The 21,303-nt window shown below is 35.3% G+C and overlaps 1 protein-coding gene across 3 annotated transcripts in view; it reads left to right on the forward strand.

Annotated features, from left to right (window-relative positions):
• Positions 1 to 21,303, forward strand: part of SoxN (SRY-box transcription factor soxNeuro) — a 126,971-nt gene that overhangs the window by 95,389 nt on the left and 10,279 nt on the right. Inside the window, exon 3 of one of the 3 annotated variants that reach the window (XM_089175341.1) lies at positions 16,980 to 17,324. The exons of 1 other annotated variant lie outside the window; for it this stretch is intronic. In XM_089175341.1, coding sequence (XP_089031467.1) covers position 16,980 — 1 coding nt within the window. In that variant the 3' untranslated portion in view covers positions 16,981 to 17,324. Of the gene's footprint in view, positions 1 to 6,664; positions 6,792 to 16,979; positions 17,325 to 21,303 lie in introns of those variants that run through there. One more of the 3 variants, XM_015320802.2, reaches the window with a different exon arrangement.

A 21,303-nucleotide genomic window follows, 5' to 3' on the forward strand; every position in this document is an offset into this window, starting at 1 on the left:
GTTTACAGATTCTTTCTAAGGTGTCGCAACAATAACAACAACAAGCATGAACGAGGTGAATAAAAAGAGAGAGAGAGAGAGAGAGAGAGAGAGTAATAGAAGGAAACTACGTGATCGTGAACGTGGCGTATTAATCTCACATGTTACAATGCACGAGCGAGCGAGCGGTTTCGGACCGAGCCGTATCCAATTCGAAATAAATATTGCCGATTATTAACTCGGCACGCTGCTCGTTGGAAGAAGAACGAAAAGAGATATGATAGATAGAAAGAGATGAACAATAAGAAGGGTTAGGGGGTAAGAAGAGAGAAAGGGATCGTTTCGTGAGACGGTTGAGACGTTAAGTGGGTCCATTAGCCCAGGTTCCCTAGGACCGGGCCAACTCTTGACTCGCGCATTCCTACTTGGTGTGTGTATCCTTTTTCGAATCCTTTCCTATGTGCCGCCATAACCTCGTTTAATAAAGAAGAATATGATTGGTATTTTTTTTTTTTTATTATTTTTTGCTCATTTTGGTATACTTTTTTTTTAGTATAACAAAAGGTTATTTATGTGTTTGTTATTTTATATTTATTTCATTTGAAATAAAATATCTTAGATGATTTGATTATAAGGAAAATAATGGTTATTTTTGGAGTACTGTAAATTATTTGAAGATTTTTATGTAGATCTATATAATTTATTTATTATTTAATTTGTCGCAATATTAATATATATATATATATAATTTATAATTTATAATTTAATTTGTTGTGCTATATGGATTAATATGTAAAAGTAATACATGTTATTTGGAATATATTTATATTGTTAATATAAACATACCCAAATTGTTAATTAAAAAATAAAAGAAAATTAACCCCATAGGATGAATTTATAAAATGAAATATATGAATGTTATGTTAAAAATTTATGTCAAGAATTTAGGTGAGAAATAAGTGGAAGTATAATAATCGAGAATGAGTGAGATAGGAATAAAAAGAACCGCCCTTTGCGTTAACCGGTGTCATAAGTTGTTCGAACTGAAGGAAGGAAGGAAAGAAGGAAGGAAGGAAGGAGAAGGTACGGTTTAAAAAGAGTGACACGACTGTGGCGGCGGCGGCGGCACGTTAACTGCTCTGTGATTTCTTCTTGGCTGTCGAAGCACTCTCTGCTAGCTAGATCGAGGATACCCTTTAGGTGACCTCAGAACAAGAGAAAAGAACAGAAGATAGCGGAGATAAGAGAGTCCAGGTGTTCCATGATCGTCCGACAAAAGGGCTTCGATGGTTTCACTCTTTCTCTCTCTCTCTCTCTCTCTCTCATACTAATATAAAAGTGTACATATATTATCGTATATATATATATTATCACATATATAAGTATGTTTATGCATATAAAGACGTGTCATTCCGTTGCATCGATTCAAACGAGCCTCAACGAGTAGAAGGGGGAAGTGGGATCCATGAAAAAGATTAACAATCCTTTTCTGGATCTTTCACGACACCCTATGAAGAAAAAGAAGACGAAGACGAAGAAGAAGAAGAAGAAGATGTCACCCTGGCCAACTACGCCATCTTGATCACTAAAGCAAAAAGAGAGAGAGAGAGAGAGAGAGAGGGAATGAGTTAAGGAGACGCACGTCAGCAAATTCCAAGTGGTTCGTTCGCCAAGTTGAAACTCATCCTCCTAACTGCCTCTCTTATCCATCGATTTCTATTTCACGACTCACGGACCACGATCATCACGTCACGTTTTATTAAGCGTAAACGTTCGATAATGCGGTCTACCATTCTTCCTCTAATTCGAACAGGAGTGAGGAGGGTGATAGAAAGGGAACTAGGTGGGGGAAAAGGGGTAGAGGGCTTTGATAGAGAAAGCCAGTCAGCTCGTAATCTCGATAGTTTCGTTTATCTTCACAGGGAGCGGAAGATTAAATTTACACATAGTAGCACCGTGGAACAATGCTCGAAGCTGTTTAGACGAGCTGGTAAATATTTGAGAGCTTGCATCCCTCTCTCTCTCTCTCTCTCTCTCTCTCTCTCTCTCTGTATTTATCTATCTTTTTTTTTTCTTTTTCGCTTGTACACGAGCGCAACCCACCCCTTATGGGCCAACTCTCTCTCTCTCTCTCTCTGATCGACCGGAGCCGTACGTAACACACACGGTATTACCTTTTCCCTCGGCGCGTTCACTCAGTTTTTTTTTTTTGTTTTTTTTTTTTTCGATCGATGTTTGCTCCTGCCACTTCGATTTAATTGCTTGCGAATCGCACGTTAATGATCCATCCCCCACGAGTCTTCGTACCGTTTGTACTCTATTTTTTGTCTACCTAACCCCACTTTTATAATCAATGATACGTTTTTTTTTTTTTTAAGAGATTAATCGTAAGTAATAGGATTTATTTTGATCGGAAAAGAAATCCCTCCTCCCGCCCCCCTCCCCAAAAAAGTCGTCTTATTAAAAATATATTATTAATTAGATTATATTATATTAAAATCATACGAGAGTTAAATAATATAATTGTCGTTGAAAATTTTTCTAATGCATAACGTCCAACTAACCCGCTAACGTTATCTGACTATCTAATAAATCATGGGCAGGAAACGGAAGTCCATTTCTACTCTACCGTGCTAGAATGGACGACGAAAAATAGGTAGAAAATCTGAGAGTTAGGAAGGACGACAACGTGGGTGCGGCTTTGCTAGAGAGGGACGGATCAAGGGGGAGGATCACCAGGGGGATGGTTGTAACGAAAGACTGGAAAGGGTTTTAGAGATGAGATCGGTCACCGGAAGTCTCCTCGTAGCGGATACCATTAAAACCAACGACGGTTCAACTAATATCATTCTCATGAAATCCTCAGCTTTTTCATTCTCGTATTAATTACGTACGTAATCATGATGAATTTGTAACAATCCTATTTCTATCTTACTTTTTCAAATTTTTCGTTCTATAACTATGATAACTTCTTATATTGGGTTAGTAAGAAAGTAATTTCGGCTTGCACCGATAGATATAGCGTTATGTTTGTTTCGTTATTCTTTTGAGACTTGGTAATTGACACCTTTTTAGGTTGATATAGAAACAAATTCTCTTTAATTTTAAATAAACGTAAATAATAAACAATTGAGTTTTATTTGACACTAAAAAAACAAAAAACAAAAAAACAAAAACCAAAATTACTCTCTTGCCAATCCAATAGAATTATAATCGATCTAAATATAATTTGATAAGGAAGAACAAAAAAAAAGATTGATTGAGTCAGACAGACACTCGTTGTCCTAGAAAATTACGTAACCCATAGATAGACTGATCAAAGTAGAGAAAGATGTGTAGGCAAAATACGAGGTCAGACAAGCTAGCTAGCTAGCTAGCAAATAGGCTGGCAGGCAAGCAAGCAAGCAAGCAAGCAAGCAAGCAGACGCGCGTCGGTAAGGATCGCGTAATTAGGGGAAGCAGATTTTTCACTTGCCGGGTGCATCATTGAAGTTTTGCTCATTAGCCGTCGTCGTCGTCGTCGTCGACGCTGACTGCGGCCAGCACTACCAACACCAGCACCAGTACACCAACAACAGCAGCATCAGCACAGTGTCCGTGTATCTCGGTGTGTTACGTGGGTGCGCGGCGCAATAGTTGGAGCATCCGCAACTCGTGGATGGCTCTGGTTGGTTGGCTTGGCTTCGCTCTGGTTGGTCTCGACGTTGCTCCTGCCTGATAGAGCATCGCACCCCCCCCCCCCCTCACGTTCCCCCTCCTCCTCCTCCTCCTCCTCCTCATGCACCTCCTTCTCTCGCTCGTTCGCTTTTTCTTTCTTTCTTCACCGTTCCTCCTCGCTCTCTTTGATACTACTCTTCCTCCCCACCCCCTCTTCCCTCCCCCCGTTCCTCCTCCTCCTCCTCTCTTACCCCTTCCCTTCATCCATCCTCTTCTATATCCTCCTGCTCCTCCTCCTCCTCCTACTCCCCCTACTCCTACTCCTCTTTCTCTAGTATTTTCCTCTCAGCTTCGGCCCTCGAATAGCGAATCTGCCTCGCAGGCTTACGTCCCTAATGAACCATGTAATAACGTCGCGACGCCCAGGAAAAATAAAAAAATAATAAAAAAAAAGAAAATGGAAAAAGAGAAGAAGAAAAAAGTAATAGTAGTAGTGGTGGTAGTAGTAGTAGTAATAGAGAGTTTCGCCTCGGATTTCTTCACCTTTTTTTTTTTCTTTTTTTCTAACTTTGGCCGAATCTCAAAGACCCTCCTCCCTTTTTATATTTCTTTCTCTTTTTTTTTTTTCTTTTTCACCGTGATACATTCATGGGTTAAGATTATCCCTTAACCCCTTTAACACTTTAATCATTCTTTTAAAAAAATTTTTTAAGCTCTCGACACTTTCTAACTTTTCAAATTGTCAGACTTTTAACCATTTTGATTATTCCTATCCTTTTTGTTTTTTTTTTTTGAATAATTATTTTTTTTTTTTTTATTAATGAAATGTGAATTTTGCTAATTAACCCACAGTTTGCCCTTAATGCACAGTTGTTGTTGTTTTTTTTTTTTTTTTTTTTAAGAAAAAACCGGCCAGAAAAAATCAATTTTTTTTCTTATGTGAAAAAACACAACTGAAAACATTGTCTTGGGAAAAATATTAATCAAAATTTTGATAACAGCATAAAATACAACACTGCTCGAATAATCTCGAATGTGCACCTTAAGGGATTAATGGAAAGTTGTCTTCGTAATTTTTTTTTTTTTTTTTTCTATTACAAATACTAAAACATCATCTGTTTTTTTTTTTCTCTATTTTTGTTTTTATTAATCGGTCAAATAATCTCGTTGAAAGCGTCAAGTATAAAGTACAATGATAAAAAGAAGGGGAGTTGGGAGAGAGAGAGAGAGAGGGGGGGCTTGGGGGCGGGGGGAGGGTAATCGAGATCATGCATATATAGGAAACAAGCATTCTATTCTACCTTTTATTTCTTCTCTCGAATGATTTCGTTACGACTATTCGTCATTTTCACACAGAGCCTAATGTAACACACGATAAGTAAGTGTGTACGCTTTCGTCAAAGAATCAAGCCGATCGCCGCCGGTATGGTACGGCGGCTGACTATACGAATGGTTTACCAACGTAGAGGCCACTTTCACGTTTCCAATGTAAAAAAAAAAAATCAACTTATTCGACTTACACATACTACACACACACACACACACACACACACGCGTAACGTATCAACATAATAAATATATTTCTTCACGAATGGAGACTAATATCAAAGTTAAGATTAATGTCCTGTAATAAACCAAATCATTAATTAAAGTAAAAAAAATTACTTTAATGATAATTCTTCATAAAAAAAAAATTAAAAAAAAAAAGAAAATTAAGAAAAAAAATTCTACAAAGCATATGTCGACTTATTTACAAAAGCAAACCAATTATATATATATATATATATATATATGTCTGTGTATATGTGCACATATGTAAGTATATATATTTTGTTTAACGAGAGAGTACACACAAAAACGTAATTATTAATATATAATAAATTATTAAAAAAATATTAAATAAATTGGTCGATTTCCTTATCGATTTTAGGGAATTGTTATATCACTTTTAGGATTGTAACTAGAAGCAAACCAATTATAAATATATATATATACACCCATATATTTTGATTAACAAGAGACTACACAAAAACGTAATTATTAATATATAATAAACTATAAAAAAAATATATTAAATAAATTAGTCAAATTCCTTATCGATTTTAGTGAAATTTTATAGTCACCTTTAAGATTGTAAAAAAAAAAAGAAAGAGAAAGAGAAAGAGAGGTTCTCCCGATGATCGGTACGATCGGTGCGGCACGTCAAAGGGAGGGTCGGCACTCAACGAGGAATGGATAGAAAGAAAGAAAGAGAGAGAGAGAGAGAGAGAGAGGGATGGATTGAGTGAGTGACTCAATGAGATAGAGAGAGAAAGAGGAAGAGAAGAAGGAAGGATAGAAAGACTTGGTCGATGAATGATGTCTCTATAATGTATCACCGCGCGTATCTTAATATCAGGCGTTTCTCTGATGCGCGCGGACGTGAGTCAGGCGTGAAGTCGCATACATCACGCTGCACATTCCCTTCGTGGCGAGCACGTCCACGATCCTTCGAGCATCGTCGGTCTACGTACGTACGGGGCCCTCTTCTTCGAGTTCTTTACGAGCTTCCTCTCTCTCTCTCTCTCTCTCTCTCTCTCTCTCTCTCTCTTTTCATATCCGACCTCCATGCTCGCAGACGAAAGGAGGACTTGAAACGAAACGTCCGTTCGATTCACTTCGAGAAACTTTAACATCATTAAAGAGAGAGAGAGAGAGAGAGAGAGAGAGAGAGCCTGTTTTAATATTTTCTTCGATGAATACTGAAATTGCTTCTATTCTTTTCTTATCTTATCTTATTTTAGATTTTTTTTTTCATTCAGATATCAGGTGTGGTTTATTTTATTTTGCTCTCCCCCTCCCCCTTCTTAGGAAGTGTTTATGCTTTCGTGTTTACGCCCTCACGCCCCACCCCCGTTTACTTTAGAGTAAGTTTAATTATCAATAATATCATTTAAATAGATGATTATGTATTTTTTCATGTGATGATAAATTCGTATAAGCAAGTCAACAGCTCGCTGAGACGTGGCTTGTTTGATCTATGTTTCAGGGATTGGAACGCGACGGGCAATGTACGCGTACAAGAATCCTGGCCAACGTGAGCAAATTTCTTACCGGCTAATTCGAACTTCTCCAACGACGAAGGATCAGAATCCTTGATTGTTTCGCGCCTCACGGTGAGTTGCCAATCACCTATACCTTCGATATATTCCTTTCAGATTTGTTTGTCCTCGTCAGATATTTTATTCTTTTTTTTTACTTTTTTTTAAAGGGGAAGATTATTTTGTTGTTGTTGTTTTTTTTTTTATTACTTTGTTCATAATCATATTGTTTTGTATAGTTTAAAGTTTCTTATTTATTTTTCTTTTTATTTTTTCTTTTCTTCAACTTATAATAACGATCTCCTTGTTTTGACTCGTTTTTTTTTCAATCTGCCTTAGATCGCGACTTAATTAGCAACGAATTGTACAAGTTACGGGACAAAACGATGTTACAATTAAGATGCCATCAACGTTTTTCGGTGTCGACGAAGATTGATCGAAAATCTCAGTTTGTGTATGAGAGAGAAAGAGAGAGAGAGAGAGAGAGAGAGAGAGGGAGAGAGAGAGATAGTTGTCTTTCTCTTTCTATCTTTCCCGTGACCGATCACAACCGTTTTGGCCCAGTTTCGCTCAACAGATCGATCTCCACGGCACGTTCGTTACGCTCGGACAAACTAGGCGAGATCGATCGAAAGGTTCGGATCCAATTGAAGTCTCGAAACGCCCGCAAAATCGGCCTACTCGAGTTCCTCCTCACCCTCCTCTTCCTCCTCCTCTTTTAACGGAGTATCCAACACCAACAGCACCGATCTTCGACACCTCCTCACTCACCCTGACCATTTCTTAAAGCTACCGCTTTAATTACGAAGCTTACTTCAAAAAATTCTCCCAAAGCCCGTTTCCGAGGGACTAGTCTTGGCCGATTGGACGGCAAAAACCGAAAGACACCTTTCGTTTCGGTCAAACGAGCCTGCCACGTTCCACCATTTCTTGTTCACGATCATCTTCGATCCGGGCCCGATACACCACCATCACCACCACCACCACCACCAAATCGTTCCCTGCCCAACCCAATTTAACTCGCGATGCCTTTACCTAATCGACGAAACATTCGACAAACTTTTTTCTATTCCCTCTCCCTTTTATAATTTTGATGATCAACTCTCGTTCACGTTTCTTTAACTAATTCTTTTCTAAATATTACATTTTTCTTTTTTTTTAAATATTCGTTCGATAATTAACGTTCGTATATAATTGTTGTTGTTGTTGTTATTGTTTATTCTTCATCTTACAACATTACTCCTTGTTTTAATATCCAATGAGAAATATCAGTGGGTCGTTTGCCGATAATCGTCAATTACCATCGTACATTCGCACGTACGTACTCACGCATGCACGCATGCACGCATGCACGCACGCACGCACGAAGCCAAGCCAAGCACGCCAGGCACCCAATGCACCTTTTTGCCTTTTATTCATCGACAAGAAAGTTACCTGACACCTCGTTCATCTCACCTCTCGGAGTCAATTAAAAATTCAAACGTCAGGTGTTAAGGGAAGAAGAAGAAAAAAATCGAAGAAGAAGAAGAAGAAAAAGGTGCAGCATGGGATGAAGGAGGAGGTGATGGGAGAAAGACATGCACAGAGAGAGAGTGAGAGAGAGAGAGAGAGAGTAAGAGAGAATAAGAGAAAGAGAAAGAGAGAGAGAGAGAGAGAAGTGTCGCGATCCCGAATTTTTTCAAGAGGGAAAGCTTCCTAGCCAAGAACGACGAGGGTAAGCTGGGAATGCGCCTCGTCATTCTTGGTATCCCTCACCGATGTTGGCCCTGCAACAGCAACGCCAGCAGCAACCACAGCAGCAGCAACAGCAGCAGAAGCACCAGCACAACCTTGAAACGGAACTCGAAGTCTTTCCAGCCAAGGACGACAGCTATGAAATCGCTGGTGATTGCTCTACTCTTCTCTCTCTCTCTCTCTCTCTCTCTGTCTCTTTCACCTCGTTTTACCCCCGTATTTTGTATAAAGCGGTTATCCGCCTTTTGTCCTCCTTATGCTACGTAACATCAAACAGGGACTTTCGTGGATCTACTCCGTAAAATTCGACTTTACATTTTGTTATCCCATCTAGCGAAAAGGGATTCTACCTTCTTTCCTTGCTTCCTTCCTTTCTTCCTTCCATTTTTTATCGCTTAACGTAGTATCAAGGTCTATAGTGTATTCAGTATAGTCTATTACACATTGTATTTTTTTTTGTTTTTTTTTTTTTAATTTTATTATCTATTATATATAAATTAAATATATATTATATTTGTGTATTCAGTGTAGTCTATTATACTGTAATTTTTATTATTATTATTATTATTATTATTATTTATATTATATATAAATTGGGTTGCACTCAGGGACGAGAACACTCGTGGAATTTGATATTTGCGACAATGAACTTTCGAGTTCCTAATGCCAATTAATAATAATAATAATAATAATAATTATATATAAATTAAATATATCACATTTATATATATGATCTTATACATATTTATCTAGATATATTATATATTATTTTTCAATACACAAACTTCACAAAGGATTATAGATACCGTTGATAGAAATCGATCCAATCGATCTTTCAAAGTTTCGATATTCCATGATCATGGAATACCGCTGATTCATGGAAACGGCTTATTCGAACCATAAAAAGAACAAGAAAAAAAAAGAAGAAGAAGAAGAAGAAGAGTAATGGCTATCGAAAGAGTAGGAGGGGTTTTTGAGTACTGATCCCTGTTCGAAATTAACTCGTCAAAGATGACGCGCCAGCTCTGTTTCATTCCTCGCCTTGTAATTTGTTGGATGATCGGTGGGTGGAGGGGGGAGGGAGGAAGGCAGGAAGGGTGGGAGGGAAGGACTACAGGACTAATGGGTTATTTCAGGTAATTAGCCGAAGGTTCGCTCATTCCTTTTTTTTTTCTTTTTTTCTTTACGAACCAATAAAACAACAACAACAACAATAACAACAATTTTTCCTATTTATTTATATTCCTTTCTTTTTCTTTTGTGTCACGCGTGAACATTTAACTCTATTCCAGTTAACTATCATTTTGGCCTCAATTTCACGTAGTTCTATATATGAAATTATGATGATGATGTTGATGATGATGATGATGATGATGATGATGATAAGAGAAATAGAGAAAGAAAAATGAAGAAATGATTTCGTTCTTGTAGAAAACTTCACGCTCGCTTATCTTCTTCGTGCTTGGAGACTCTTCGCGATGCGGGACTCGATATTCCACGTGCGAAATTCTCTTAACGACCCGCGTCGATTAATCACTTCGTACGACTCTCTTTCTCTTTCCTCTCTCTCTCTCTCTCTCTCTCTCTTCCTCTCCTCTCACTCTCTCTCTCTCTTATGTCCTCCTCGACGTTCACCAGAGATTTATTCTTCCTCCTTTTTACCTCGATTTTAATTCGTACGCTTTTTATCGGTTATGGCACTCGGCACTAATTAATCGTCGTTGCCTTCGTTAATGAGGTGCGGGTGTTCTCGTGAGAAAGGGATAAAATTGTTCGTTGTTAAAGAAACGATCTACACAACTACATATATATATATATATAACATAACGTATGTGTGTATGTGTATGTAGGTACATACACGTACGTATTGGATAGTATCTATCCAAGTACATAAGTAAAAAAAAAAAAGAAAAAACAAAATAAAGAAAAAAAAAAAAAGAAGAAACCGAAAGATCTTATGCCGATCGATCCTACTCTACTCGCGAGGTCTTTAGAATTCGATTATTATCGATCTTCTGCCGATCGAGTTTTGCTATAGACGCTCGAAGCTCAAGCAAACCCCTCTCATCCCCCTCCCCTTCCCTCTCTTTTCCCTTACTATCCATTCGCGATAGGGATTAATCTCGTCGATTGATCGAGAAACGTCCGATTATCGAAGACCACTACTCCGAGAGTAATCGCCGTCGGTTTAATCGGCTACGAATAGCAATAATAATGGTTGACGCCTAGGAATAAGAAAAGAAAAAGAAAAAGAAAAAGATTAAGAAAAAAAAAAGACAAATTTCCTTCGTTAGTTTTTATCGTTTTAGCAACACTCTTGATATTGCTGAATACCCCCCCTACTCCCTACCCCACCTCGTTTGGTTTCTGGCCGTATATAATTAAGCGTTTAAGTACGATCGTACGGTCTATGACCGTGTAACCACGGATTTGCTACAATTATCGAGTTGCTTTAACGATTCTCTGTCTTTCTCTCTCTCTTTTAAGCGAAAGGAGTTCAAACTTGGAGGATTCGTTGAACGTACGCTTTTACAAGAGATGCTAGTTTAAGAGAAAGAGACAGAGAGACAGAGATAGGTAAGCACGCGCGAATCCCTGAGAAAGATAGAAATAAATAAAGTGAGAGAGTGAGAGAGTGAGAGAGAGAGAGAGAGAAGAAGATAGTCAAAGGTAGATCGTCGAAGAAATCGGGTTTGTCGAGTCACGACGTATAACGAACTTCAGCTGTGTCTTCGTCGAGCTTGTGAAGCTTCCCTTTTATCGACACGCTCGAATCGTGGTTAGCCGTTTCACTGTGACACGTAGAGAAGAAGGAGGATCGTTAAGTTCACCGATGGTGGTTTATTTCAGGTCCAATACGATAATCCTGGTAATATTTCTGATACGAAATACACTCTCTCTCTCTCCCTTCATTCTTCCTTTTTCTTCTTCTTCTTCTTCTTCTTTGAACTAGGATCAAATGTTTGTCTTTAACGAAAACAACGAAATCCTATTGGTAGTTCAAATTATTACTCATGGTTGATATAAGTAATCGTCAAATATTATTTTTTCTATTTTTTATCTATTTTTTTGATATGTAAAATTGACACGTGATTTAATTTTGACGTCATTGGTATTTCGATATATTATCACCAAAATTCGTAGGATACATTGTAAATGATTTTGACATAAAAATGGTAATGGTTACGTCAAGTTATTATTACCCGTTGCTAATATTTCTAATCGTCAAATATTATTTTTTCTATTTTTTTATCTATTTTTTATATGTGAAATCATATATTTTTCTATTTCATCTTAACGTCATTGATATTTCAATAATAATCATCCAAAATTCGTGGAATACTTTGTAAATGATTTAGATGTCAAATGTCAAATTATTACTCCTTACTAATATATCTAATCATCTAATATTTTTTATCTATTTTTTATCTATTTCTTATACATCAAATTAAAATCATCGATAATTCGATAATAATCAAAAAATTGTCGAATACTTTGGAGATACATTGTTAAATGGTGGATTAGACGTAAAATGGGAAAGACGAGAACACGTGTGGAATGCAACAAACAAAAAGAATAAAAAGGGGGGTGGGCGGGGGTTGAGGGGGGGAGGGGGGTGAAACAAAAAGTGAAGGAACATCGAAAAGAAGAAATAGCCGCCGCCGTCGCCGCCTCGTCGTCGTCGTTAATTACTGATTTTCCTCGGTCCGCGTCACTTTTTAATTGACGCCAGAAATTGAAGCAGAAGAGTGGCGATGTTCTAGCAGGCAGCCAAGGTAAGGCAAAGGCAAAGGCAAGGCAAGTTCGAGTTCTTCCAGCGAAGTCATCCTACCTTCCTCTTCTTCTTCTTCTTCTTCTTCTTCTACTTCTTCTTCTTCTACTTCTTCTTCTTACCGCCTTCTACTTCGTCCAAATCATTCTGGGCCATCCTCTTTGATTAGAACCGGATTAAGACATAGTAGAAGGGATCTCGTAAAGGATCTTTAGGAACTCTTTTTTATATATATATATATATATATATATATATATCCTTGATAAATCGCGATCCTTTTTTTTATATAGATATATTTATAGATAATATCGATAAATCACGTATCGATCATTGATACAATTTTAAATCGACCCATTATATTATTGTTTTTTATTTGAATTATTTAACACATCCTTGCTTGATAATTTTGCTGTCAAAGTTTTAGAGTGTGATCAGATTTTTTTCTAGTTCGAATAAAAAAATTCCTTTTTAAATATTAGGTTTCTTTTTATAATATTTACTAATATTTTGTATAATTTATATATTACAATTTTTCTAATATAATTATTTTATTTTAATTTTTTGCTTTTTTTTTTTTAATAAGTTTTTATATATAGAATTTTAAACTATTTTTATTTATATATTGTATAAACTATCCTCTCTCTTAAATTAGATGAAATTGCACAGAGTGTGCAAAATTTGATTAAAATCGGTTCAATAGTTTAGGAGTCCATTACGAACAAACAACGTGACGTGACGTAATTTATATATATATATATATATATATATATATATATATATATATATATATATATATATATATATAAATAATAATATAAATTAATATAAAATACAAAATATTTTAATATAAATACAAAAGTAATATTAAACAAATAAATAAAAAGAAAAACGACTTTACTCGTTTACCACTCAAGGTGTGTTAATATAATTAAATGAAATACAACAAAAAAAATATATATATATATATATATATATATATATTATATTTTTATCAAAGAAGAATAGACATTTTTTTTTTTTTTTTTTATTGAGAATCAAGTAAAGAGAGAAAGAGAAAAAGAAGAAAGAGTTAGTTTCGTCCACCACCTTCAAGGTCGTATCATCGACGCCGTTTATTTTCTCCGTCGCTTAAATAACCGTGAGCACATTTTCTATAGACATGCCAACGTGTCCTACCTGTCAGTTTCCAGTTTAGTCGATATGCTGCCAATGACACGAATCTTTGTCTCTCTCTCTCTCTCTCTCTCTTTCTCTTTCTGTGTTGCGTCCAGCACGCGTCGATGATAGAACGAACGAATGAACGAACCTTTTTCCCTTCGTTTCCATCTCTGTTTTCGCGGCTTTACGCGGCCTCGTCGTCGCCTCACGCGACTGTAAATGCGTTCCTCCATCTCCTCCTCCTCCACCTCCTCCTCCTTCTCCTCCTCTTGGCATTCCTAGCTACCTGTAATATTCTTTTTCTCTTTCTATCTTTCTAGTTACCTCCATCTTCCTCTCTCTCTCTCTCTCTCTCTCTCTCTCTCTCTCTCTCTTTCATTCTCATAGTCAGCAAAACGTACTATACCTGCTCTCTTTCTCTCTTTTCTCATTCGTCGAAAGTCTGCCCGTGTCTCTCAGTCAATGAAACTCACAACCACCATCACCATAACCACCACCATAACCACCACCATCACCATCCCTTTTCCTCTCTTTCTTTTTCTTTTAGCTTCCTATACTAGTCTCTCTTTCTCTTTGGCTTTATCGAGTCGGGCCTGTCAGCACCAGAGCTTCTCACCCTCGCAAAAATAATTACGTTGAAAGAGAGAAAGAGAGAAAGAGAGAAGGAAAGAGAGAGAGGTGGAGATGGGGAGGAGAATGGGGGTGGAAAGGGTGAAGGTTTAGGGTGGGGGTTAGGTTCTTCGACCCTACATCTGGCACCCGTTCGTCGACTATTGTGCCAATCGGACGGTCGCTTTGATAAGCCTCCGTCGGAGAAACGAGAGCCAATAAAAATTCATTTGTCGGATCTCCGTCCTTTCCTCGACCATTTTTTTCTCTCTCTTTTACTTTCTTTCTTTCTTTTCTTTCTTATTTTATTCTCTCCTTCTTGATCGTGTTTAATTGTATTGGTTGTAAGAAACGCGTGATTTTGTAGTCACGTGTTATTTGAGAAAGGGGTTGGTTTTTCTTTGTAAAGTTACACTTGAAAGATTTTATTATATTATTTGTATTATATTTAGGTGGTTATAGTTAAAAAAAAATACTTCATTAATATTAACCCTTATTTTTATAAATATCGAAGTTAAAAAATAAAAATAAAATCGCGAGATTTTGTAGTTGCGTGCAATTAGGGTGGGTGTTTTTTCTATTCAAAGTTACACTTAAAATATTTTAGTAAATATATTATAATATTTAGGTTGTTATAGTTAAAAAACACTTAATTAATATGAACCCTTATTTTTATAAATATCGAAGTTAAAAAATAAAAATAAAATCGCGAGATTTTGTAGTTGCGTGCTATTAGAGGGATGTTTTTTTTCTAAGTTACTTTTAAAATATTTTATTATATTATTTGTATTATATTTACGTGGTTATAGTTGAAAAATACTTAATTAATATTAACCCTTATCTATATAGAAATAAAACCGCGAGATTTTGTAGTTGCGTGCAATTAGGGTGAATGTTTTTTTCTTTACAAAGTTACACTTAAAATATATTTTATTATATATATTATAATATTGACTTAGCTACATTTAAAAAATACTTAATTACTATTAACCCTTATCTTTATAAATATCGAAATTAAAAAAAAAAAAAAAAAACAGTAAAAACGCGAGATTTTATAATCGCGTGCGATTATGAGGGTTGTTTTTTCTTTACAAACTTACTCTTAAAATACATTGTACTATATAAATATATTATAAATAATATTGACTTAGTTACATTTAAAAAAATACTTAATTACTATTAACCCTTATCTTTATAGAAATAAAACCCTCGAGATTTTATAGTCACGTGCAATTATGAGGGTTGTTTTTTCTTTACAAAGTTACACTTGAAACACTTCTTTTTTTTTTTTTTTATTATATTCTATATTATAATAATTATTTGACCAGACTAAAAATAATTCCTTCCTATTACACTTCATTACCCTTATCTTTGTAAATGTTCAAAATAAAAAATTTCACAACGTTCTTACAGTTAAATTAATATAATGCAACCATCTGCCATGTGAATCGAGTTATACGGGATAATATCTGATATCATTATCGTGAATATATAATCTCACGAAGATATTAATATAAATGCATAGAATATAAAAATCGCTAGAGAGAGAGAGAGAGAGAGAGAGAGAGAGAAGAAAAGAAAAGAAAAAAAATAACCTAACATAAGTTTATACACTTAGGTCTTTAGAAAAAAAAGAAAAGAGAAAAGAAATTGGATCGTTTTCCCAATCAAATCAATTCCCAAAGAATGGGAAAAAAGGGGGAGAAAAGAAGAAAATAAGAGGAAGAAGAAGAAAAAAAAAACCAAGAAATAATATAAAATGCACGTGAGATAATTAACGTCGATCGTGGAGAATGACGAAAAAGATAAAGAAGAAGAAAAATAATAATAAAAAAAAAAAAAAAATAAATAAAAAGAAAAAGAAGAAGAAGCATCGTCGCGTGTGTATCCATGTGTATCGCAGATTGTTAATATGCACGACGCGTAAGAACAATGTTAGTAGAAGCAATGTTGAAGGTTTCTCGAGTAGATGCGGGATGAAAGGAGGGGGGAAGGGGTAGGGGGGGTTAAAATGGGAAGAGGACAGGGGTGGGGAAGCCACTTGTGGGCCTCCACTCCCTGAGATAATTACTCCGTTATTATTAATTACGTGCGTATGCGTCGTACACCGGTTTACAACGTTTTGTAGATTCTCTCTCTCTCTCTCTCTCTCTCTCTCTCTCTCTCTCTCTCTCTCTCACTCTCTGTCTCTGTCTATCTCTTTCTCTCTGTTATTAGGGGGAAAGAAGAAGAGGAAAAAAAGGAGGTCCTTCGGGAACTCGATGAGAGTTATGAAGAATATAATGGCGGGATACGAAAGTCGTGTTCCAGGTTGACGCGTTGGAAGAAGCTGACGATCGTTGTTCATCGATTCCGCGGGATTAAACTCGTTGCCACAACTTTTACACCTTTTTTTTTCTTCTTGTTTTTTATTTTTTTTTTTTTTTTGTATCTGTATATTACTCGAATGATTCCCAGTGGATCTGGTAGCAACCATTAGGAATGGATAAATGAATATTACCATTTTTACGTTGGCATATCCTGACGGACCCCTTATAACTCATCGAACTAATCAACTTTTGTTTATTTGTTATGCATTACAATTGTCATTAATTAAGTTTGAAATTTGTAATTATTTGATTTTATATATATATATATATATATATATATATATATATATTCTCTTTTTTTTATTATCAATTTATTTTTCTATCTTCCTCGATGGTGTATCATTTTGTCATTGTTCATTTGTTTAACACGCGTTTTATCAAAGTTCTTCTACGTTTAATTATCCAATACGAATTTACATATCGTAATTTGTTTCGAACTTTGATAGATCAGTTTATTAATGTGTATATAATTTGTTTTTTTTTTTTTTAATCTTATTATCTTATTATTGATATATAAAAAATATATTTAATATATTTAATATATTGTATAATGATATCATAAAATGGAGATAAAAAAATTTGTTATAAGTTTTTTTTCGATGATGTTTCTTTTGCTTTTAGAAAAGAACAACCGGCATACTGTGCGCTGATACAACACGCGAAGCTGCCCCCCAGCCCAGAACCAGTTAATAATAAACATATGATTAAGCTCGTTTTAATAAGTTTTTATGTAGATCTTTACGCGTAAGGATGTACCTATAATAATAATAAAAAAAAAAACTGAAAAAAAAAACTGAAAAAAAAAACTGAAAAAAAAAATACAAAGAAAAATAAGTGTTAAATAAACGAGATACGTTATGATGACAAAGAGTAAGATGATCATCCATGATTCCACGATTGTCAGACATTTGTCACCTTTCTTCATTGAATTATCCTTTTCCTCCTTTTTATATGTTATTATTTTATATGTTTATCACAATTCGATTAATCGATAACGTGTGAGTATTACGGTCAACGAATTACCTTATACCGCCGTCTTTTAGAATCTTATCGAACTAACAGATATAATCATGACTCTTTGTTAATAAACAAATAATTCGATTATAAATTGAGATATAAACAATCCTATCTTTCAAATTGGATGAAACTGCACAGAGTGTGCAAAATTTGATTAAAATCGGTTTAGTAATTTAAGAGTCCATTGCGAACAAACAACGTGACCTGACGTAATTATATATATTAAGATATTGAAAATCCGTTTATTTCGATGACTTATAATAGGTAAATACGAAAAATAGATTCTACATGACCGTATCAGAAGTTACTTATGACTCAACCTAATAAAATCATTCCTAAAAACGTAATAATCGGTTATTACGTTATCACGTTATCACACAAATTTAACTCAATCGTATGTAGATATATTCAATAAACCGGAAGTAGGTATATACATGTATATATATATATATATATATATGATATCATAAAATCTATACGAATACAAGAAACATGCAAAGTATCCTAATTTTATTTAACCATCCTAATTTATTCCACATGTTACACGAACTACCACAATGCAATCACGTATATGTTTTACATTATTACACACACACACACATATGAGAAATACATGAACGATATCAAAATTGTAATGGGATATCTCATTTGAGGACTAATTTATCGTTCAATTTGAAACTTAACGGCGATAGAGAAAAGAACGTTGAATAAGTCGATAAAAGAAGAAAAAATACAAGAAAAAAGAAAGAATGAAAGAAAGATGGCGATCGACAGAGAATCAAGCAAGCGGTTTTTCTCTTCCACCGTTTTTTTTCCTCTTCCTCTCCCCCTCCTCCTCCTCCTCCCTTTCCTCCCTGTCCTCCCCTTATGGTGAAAGAGATTCGTCGATTTTTACGAGGGTCCAGAGAAACGAGCTAGAACCCTTTTCGAAATCTTAAGACCTTCCTGGATAAAGAGCCCTTTTTTTTTTTCTTTTTTCTTTTGCCCCTTCCCTTTCCCCCATTCGTAGCACGAGGATCTCAAGGAAAGATCGTAAAGGACGAAGAGCTTACGCTCGAGCGCCTATTGGCGCTCCTAGTAAACCATCGACCAACCCACCACGAGTCTACGAACCAACCAACCCTTTGTTTTAGCCACCACCCTTCTTTCTTCTTCTTCTTCTTCTTCTTCTTCTTTGAGATAAGCATTTTAACTACTTAACGGTTCGGTGTTTGGTTTTGACGAACCAAAAATGTTGTCAAACTTATCTACAAATTTATCTTATTACATCTTTTTTGATTTGTTTTTTTTTTTTGTTATGGAAGTGCAAGAATATGAAGGATTTTGTTTCTATTTAAAATTATTAATATTAATAAATAAATTTTATTTTTAGGTATATCATAATACCTTTATAAAGGTATACCTATTATAGGTACCAAATATTATACGGAATATATCTAATATACTTTTATTATTTATAATTTATAATTTATAATAAAATTAGAGGTATAATTTATATAATATAACGTAATAATATATTATATTATATTCTATATAAATATTAATATAATAAATAATAGGTATACCTTTATATAGGTAACAAATATTATACCTAATATACTTTTATAATTTATAATTAATAATAAAATTAGGTATAATAATTATTACCTATAATAGGGGTATACCTTTATATATATATATATATAACTAACAAAAAAAATACATATGGAAGAAATATAATATTTATTATATATTTATTGTATATATATAAAAAAAAAATTTAATTAAATTAAAGGATTAGAAAGATTCGCAGATCATAAAGAAATATTGAATATATATATGTACACAAACACACATTCATACTAAAAATAATATATAAAATATAGATAAAAGATAGATAGATGTATCGTTGTACAGAGATACGTCTCATATTTCTCTCTCTCTCTCTCTCTCTCTCTCTCTCTCTTTTTCTCTCTTATATAAATTCATATATCTTTCTCTCTTCAATATTCTTCCTTCCCAATTACGGAGGCGTCGATGTGAGCTAACGTACCGCATATCTCTCCTCAACCACTGACCACCATTCCCTCGGAGTCCCCATTTTTTTAATTAATAGAGCGTGCTACAACAAGTCAGTGGGGTGGGAGGGATACCAACCAACGAACCAACCAACCAACCAACCAACCAACCAACCATCCATCCATCCATCCTACCTATCTATCTATCTACCTACCACAAGCTTTACAGTTTTCTCTTTCCATCTTTCATGATAGTACGCGCGCGCGCGCACGCGTTCGTGGGCAATCGTAAAGGCTGCTGCGTTGGTTGTATGATGATGGTGGTGGTGGTAGTGGTGGTGGTGGTGTGCGAACCAAGGGGGCGGATTCGTGCCAAACGAACAGAGAAAGAAGAAAAACGTTGAGAAAGAGAATCGAGGTTCCGCAGGAAGAAGAAGCGGCTGGCTTGGGAGGGTTTTAATGAGGATGAGCGAGATAAACCCACCCCTCTCGTTTCCCCCTGCCCCTCCTCCTCCTCCTCCTCCTCCTCCGACTACTACTACTACTACTACTACTCTTCACCACCTCTCCCACCTTCTCGTCGACCGGCCGTGCTCTTCCATTTCTTCCTTCTTCTTCTACTCCTCCTCCCTTTTTCCTATCTTTCTTCACCACCCCTCCTCTCATCCCCCTGTGCTCTCTCACTCTCTCTCTCTCTCTTACACACTGCCTTATCTGGAAGGTAAAACTCGCGCGCGAGATACCGAAATACAAAAGAGAAAGTAATTTCTTTTCTCGACGATTTTTACCCTCTCCTCATCCTCATCCTACTCTCTCTCTCTCTCTTTTTCTCTCTCGTTGTGTTGTAAATTTCTCTTCTTCAAGCTAGACGGGAAGAGGGTAAAACCTGATGAGAGAGAGAGGGAATCTTCTTACCTTTTATTTTTTTTTTTTTTTTTTATCGAGAATCGGTAGAAAAGGAGAGCCTATGGTACAGAGTGGAATTCACGATATTTCTTTATGCGTAAGTGGCTTTTAATGGAGCTTGCAAGCTTATTAGAACTAGTGGGGTATGATGTATACATCGATTTCTTATTTTTCCTATCATTTCTTTATACAATACTTTATATATATTATAAATAATTATATATATATTATAATTTTAATTATTAATTATATTATAAATATATATTATAATATTATTATATATAATTATATATATACTTTATATCTTTTACTTTACTACTTTTTATATAGTAATATATATATATAGTTAGTATATATATATATATATTAATTAGAAAAATTTTTATTACGAGAATAGAATTATAATAAATAAAAATTGAACGATCATTTTTTTTTATTTAAATATAATATAATAAAATAAAAATAATATATTGCGAAAAAATGACCTCTCTCTCACTCTCTCACACACATACTTTTTCTTTCTATCTCTTTCTGAGGTGATCTCACGTATCAATCAACAGTATCATCATGTTCACCCTGGTCGCCCTCCTTCTCTTCCTCCTCCTCACCCCCACTTTGTGGCAACTCCTTTCTTCGTATATATGGATCGATGATGCAGCACGTGCTATACGGCCTCGTAACACACACTGCATTCACCTGCATGCACATGCCATACGTCGACGGTACATCTCGTTCGCTTAGCATAATTAGCGATCTGACGATTAACAGGCGTGCGCCAACGCCGCCACTGCCGTTGCTTAATGGCTTAATTAATTCGCCGATTACAATGCCGCTGTACACCGGATCGTTCTGCCACTTTGCAGCTCGTAACTTTATATCGTCCTACCACCATCATCGTCTGAGGAGTACATTCTCTCTAAAACACTCGTGCAACATAGTTCATCTTCTTATACCATCCTATATAATATATACATACATACATTACCTATTCATATACATTTTGTAATAATACTAATAATTTATCA

This window comes from Polistes dominula, unplaced genomic scaffold (assembly GCF_049000335.1).
Source record: "Polistes dominula isolate Pdom_NZ unplaced genomic scaffold, Pdom_raw_medaka contig_82, whole genome shotgun sequence".
In the NCBI taxonomy this organism is placed as follows: domain Eukaryota; kingdom Metazoa; phylum Arthropoda; class Insecta; order Hymenoptera; family Vespidae; genus Polistes; species Polistes dominula.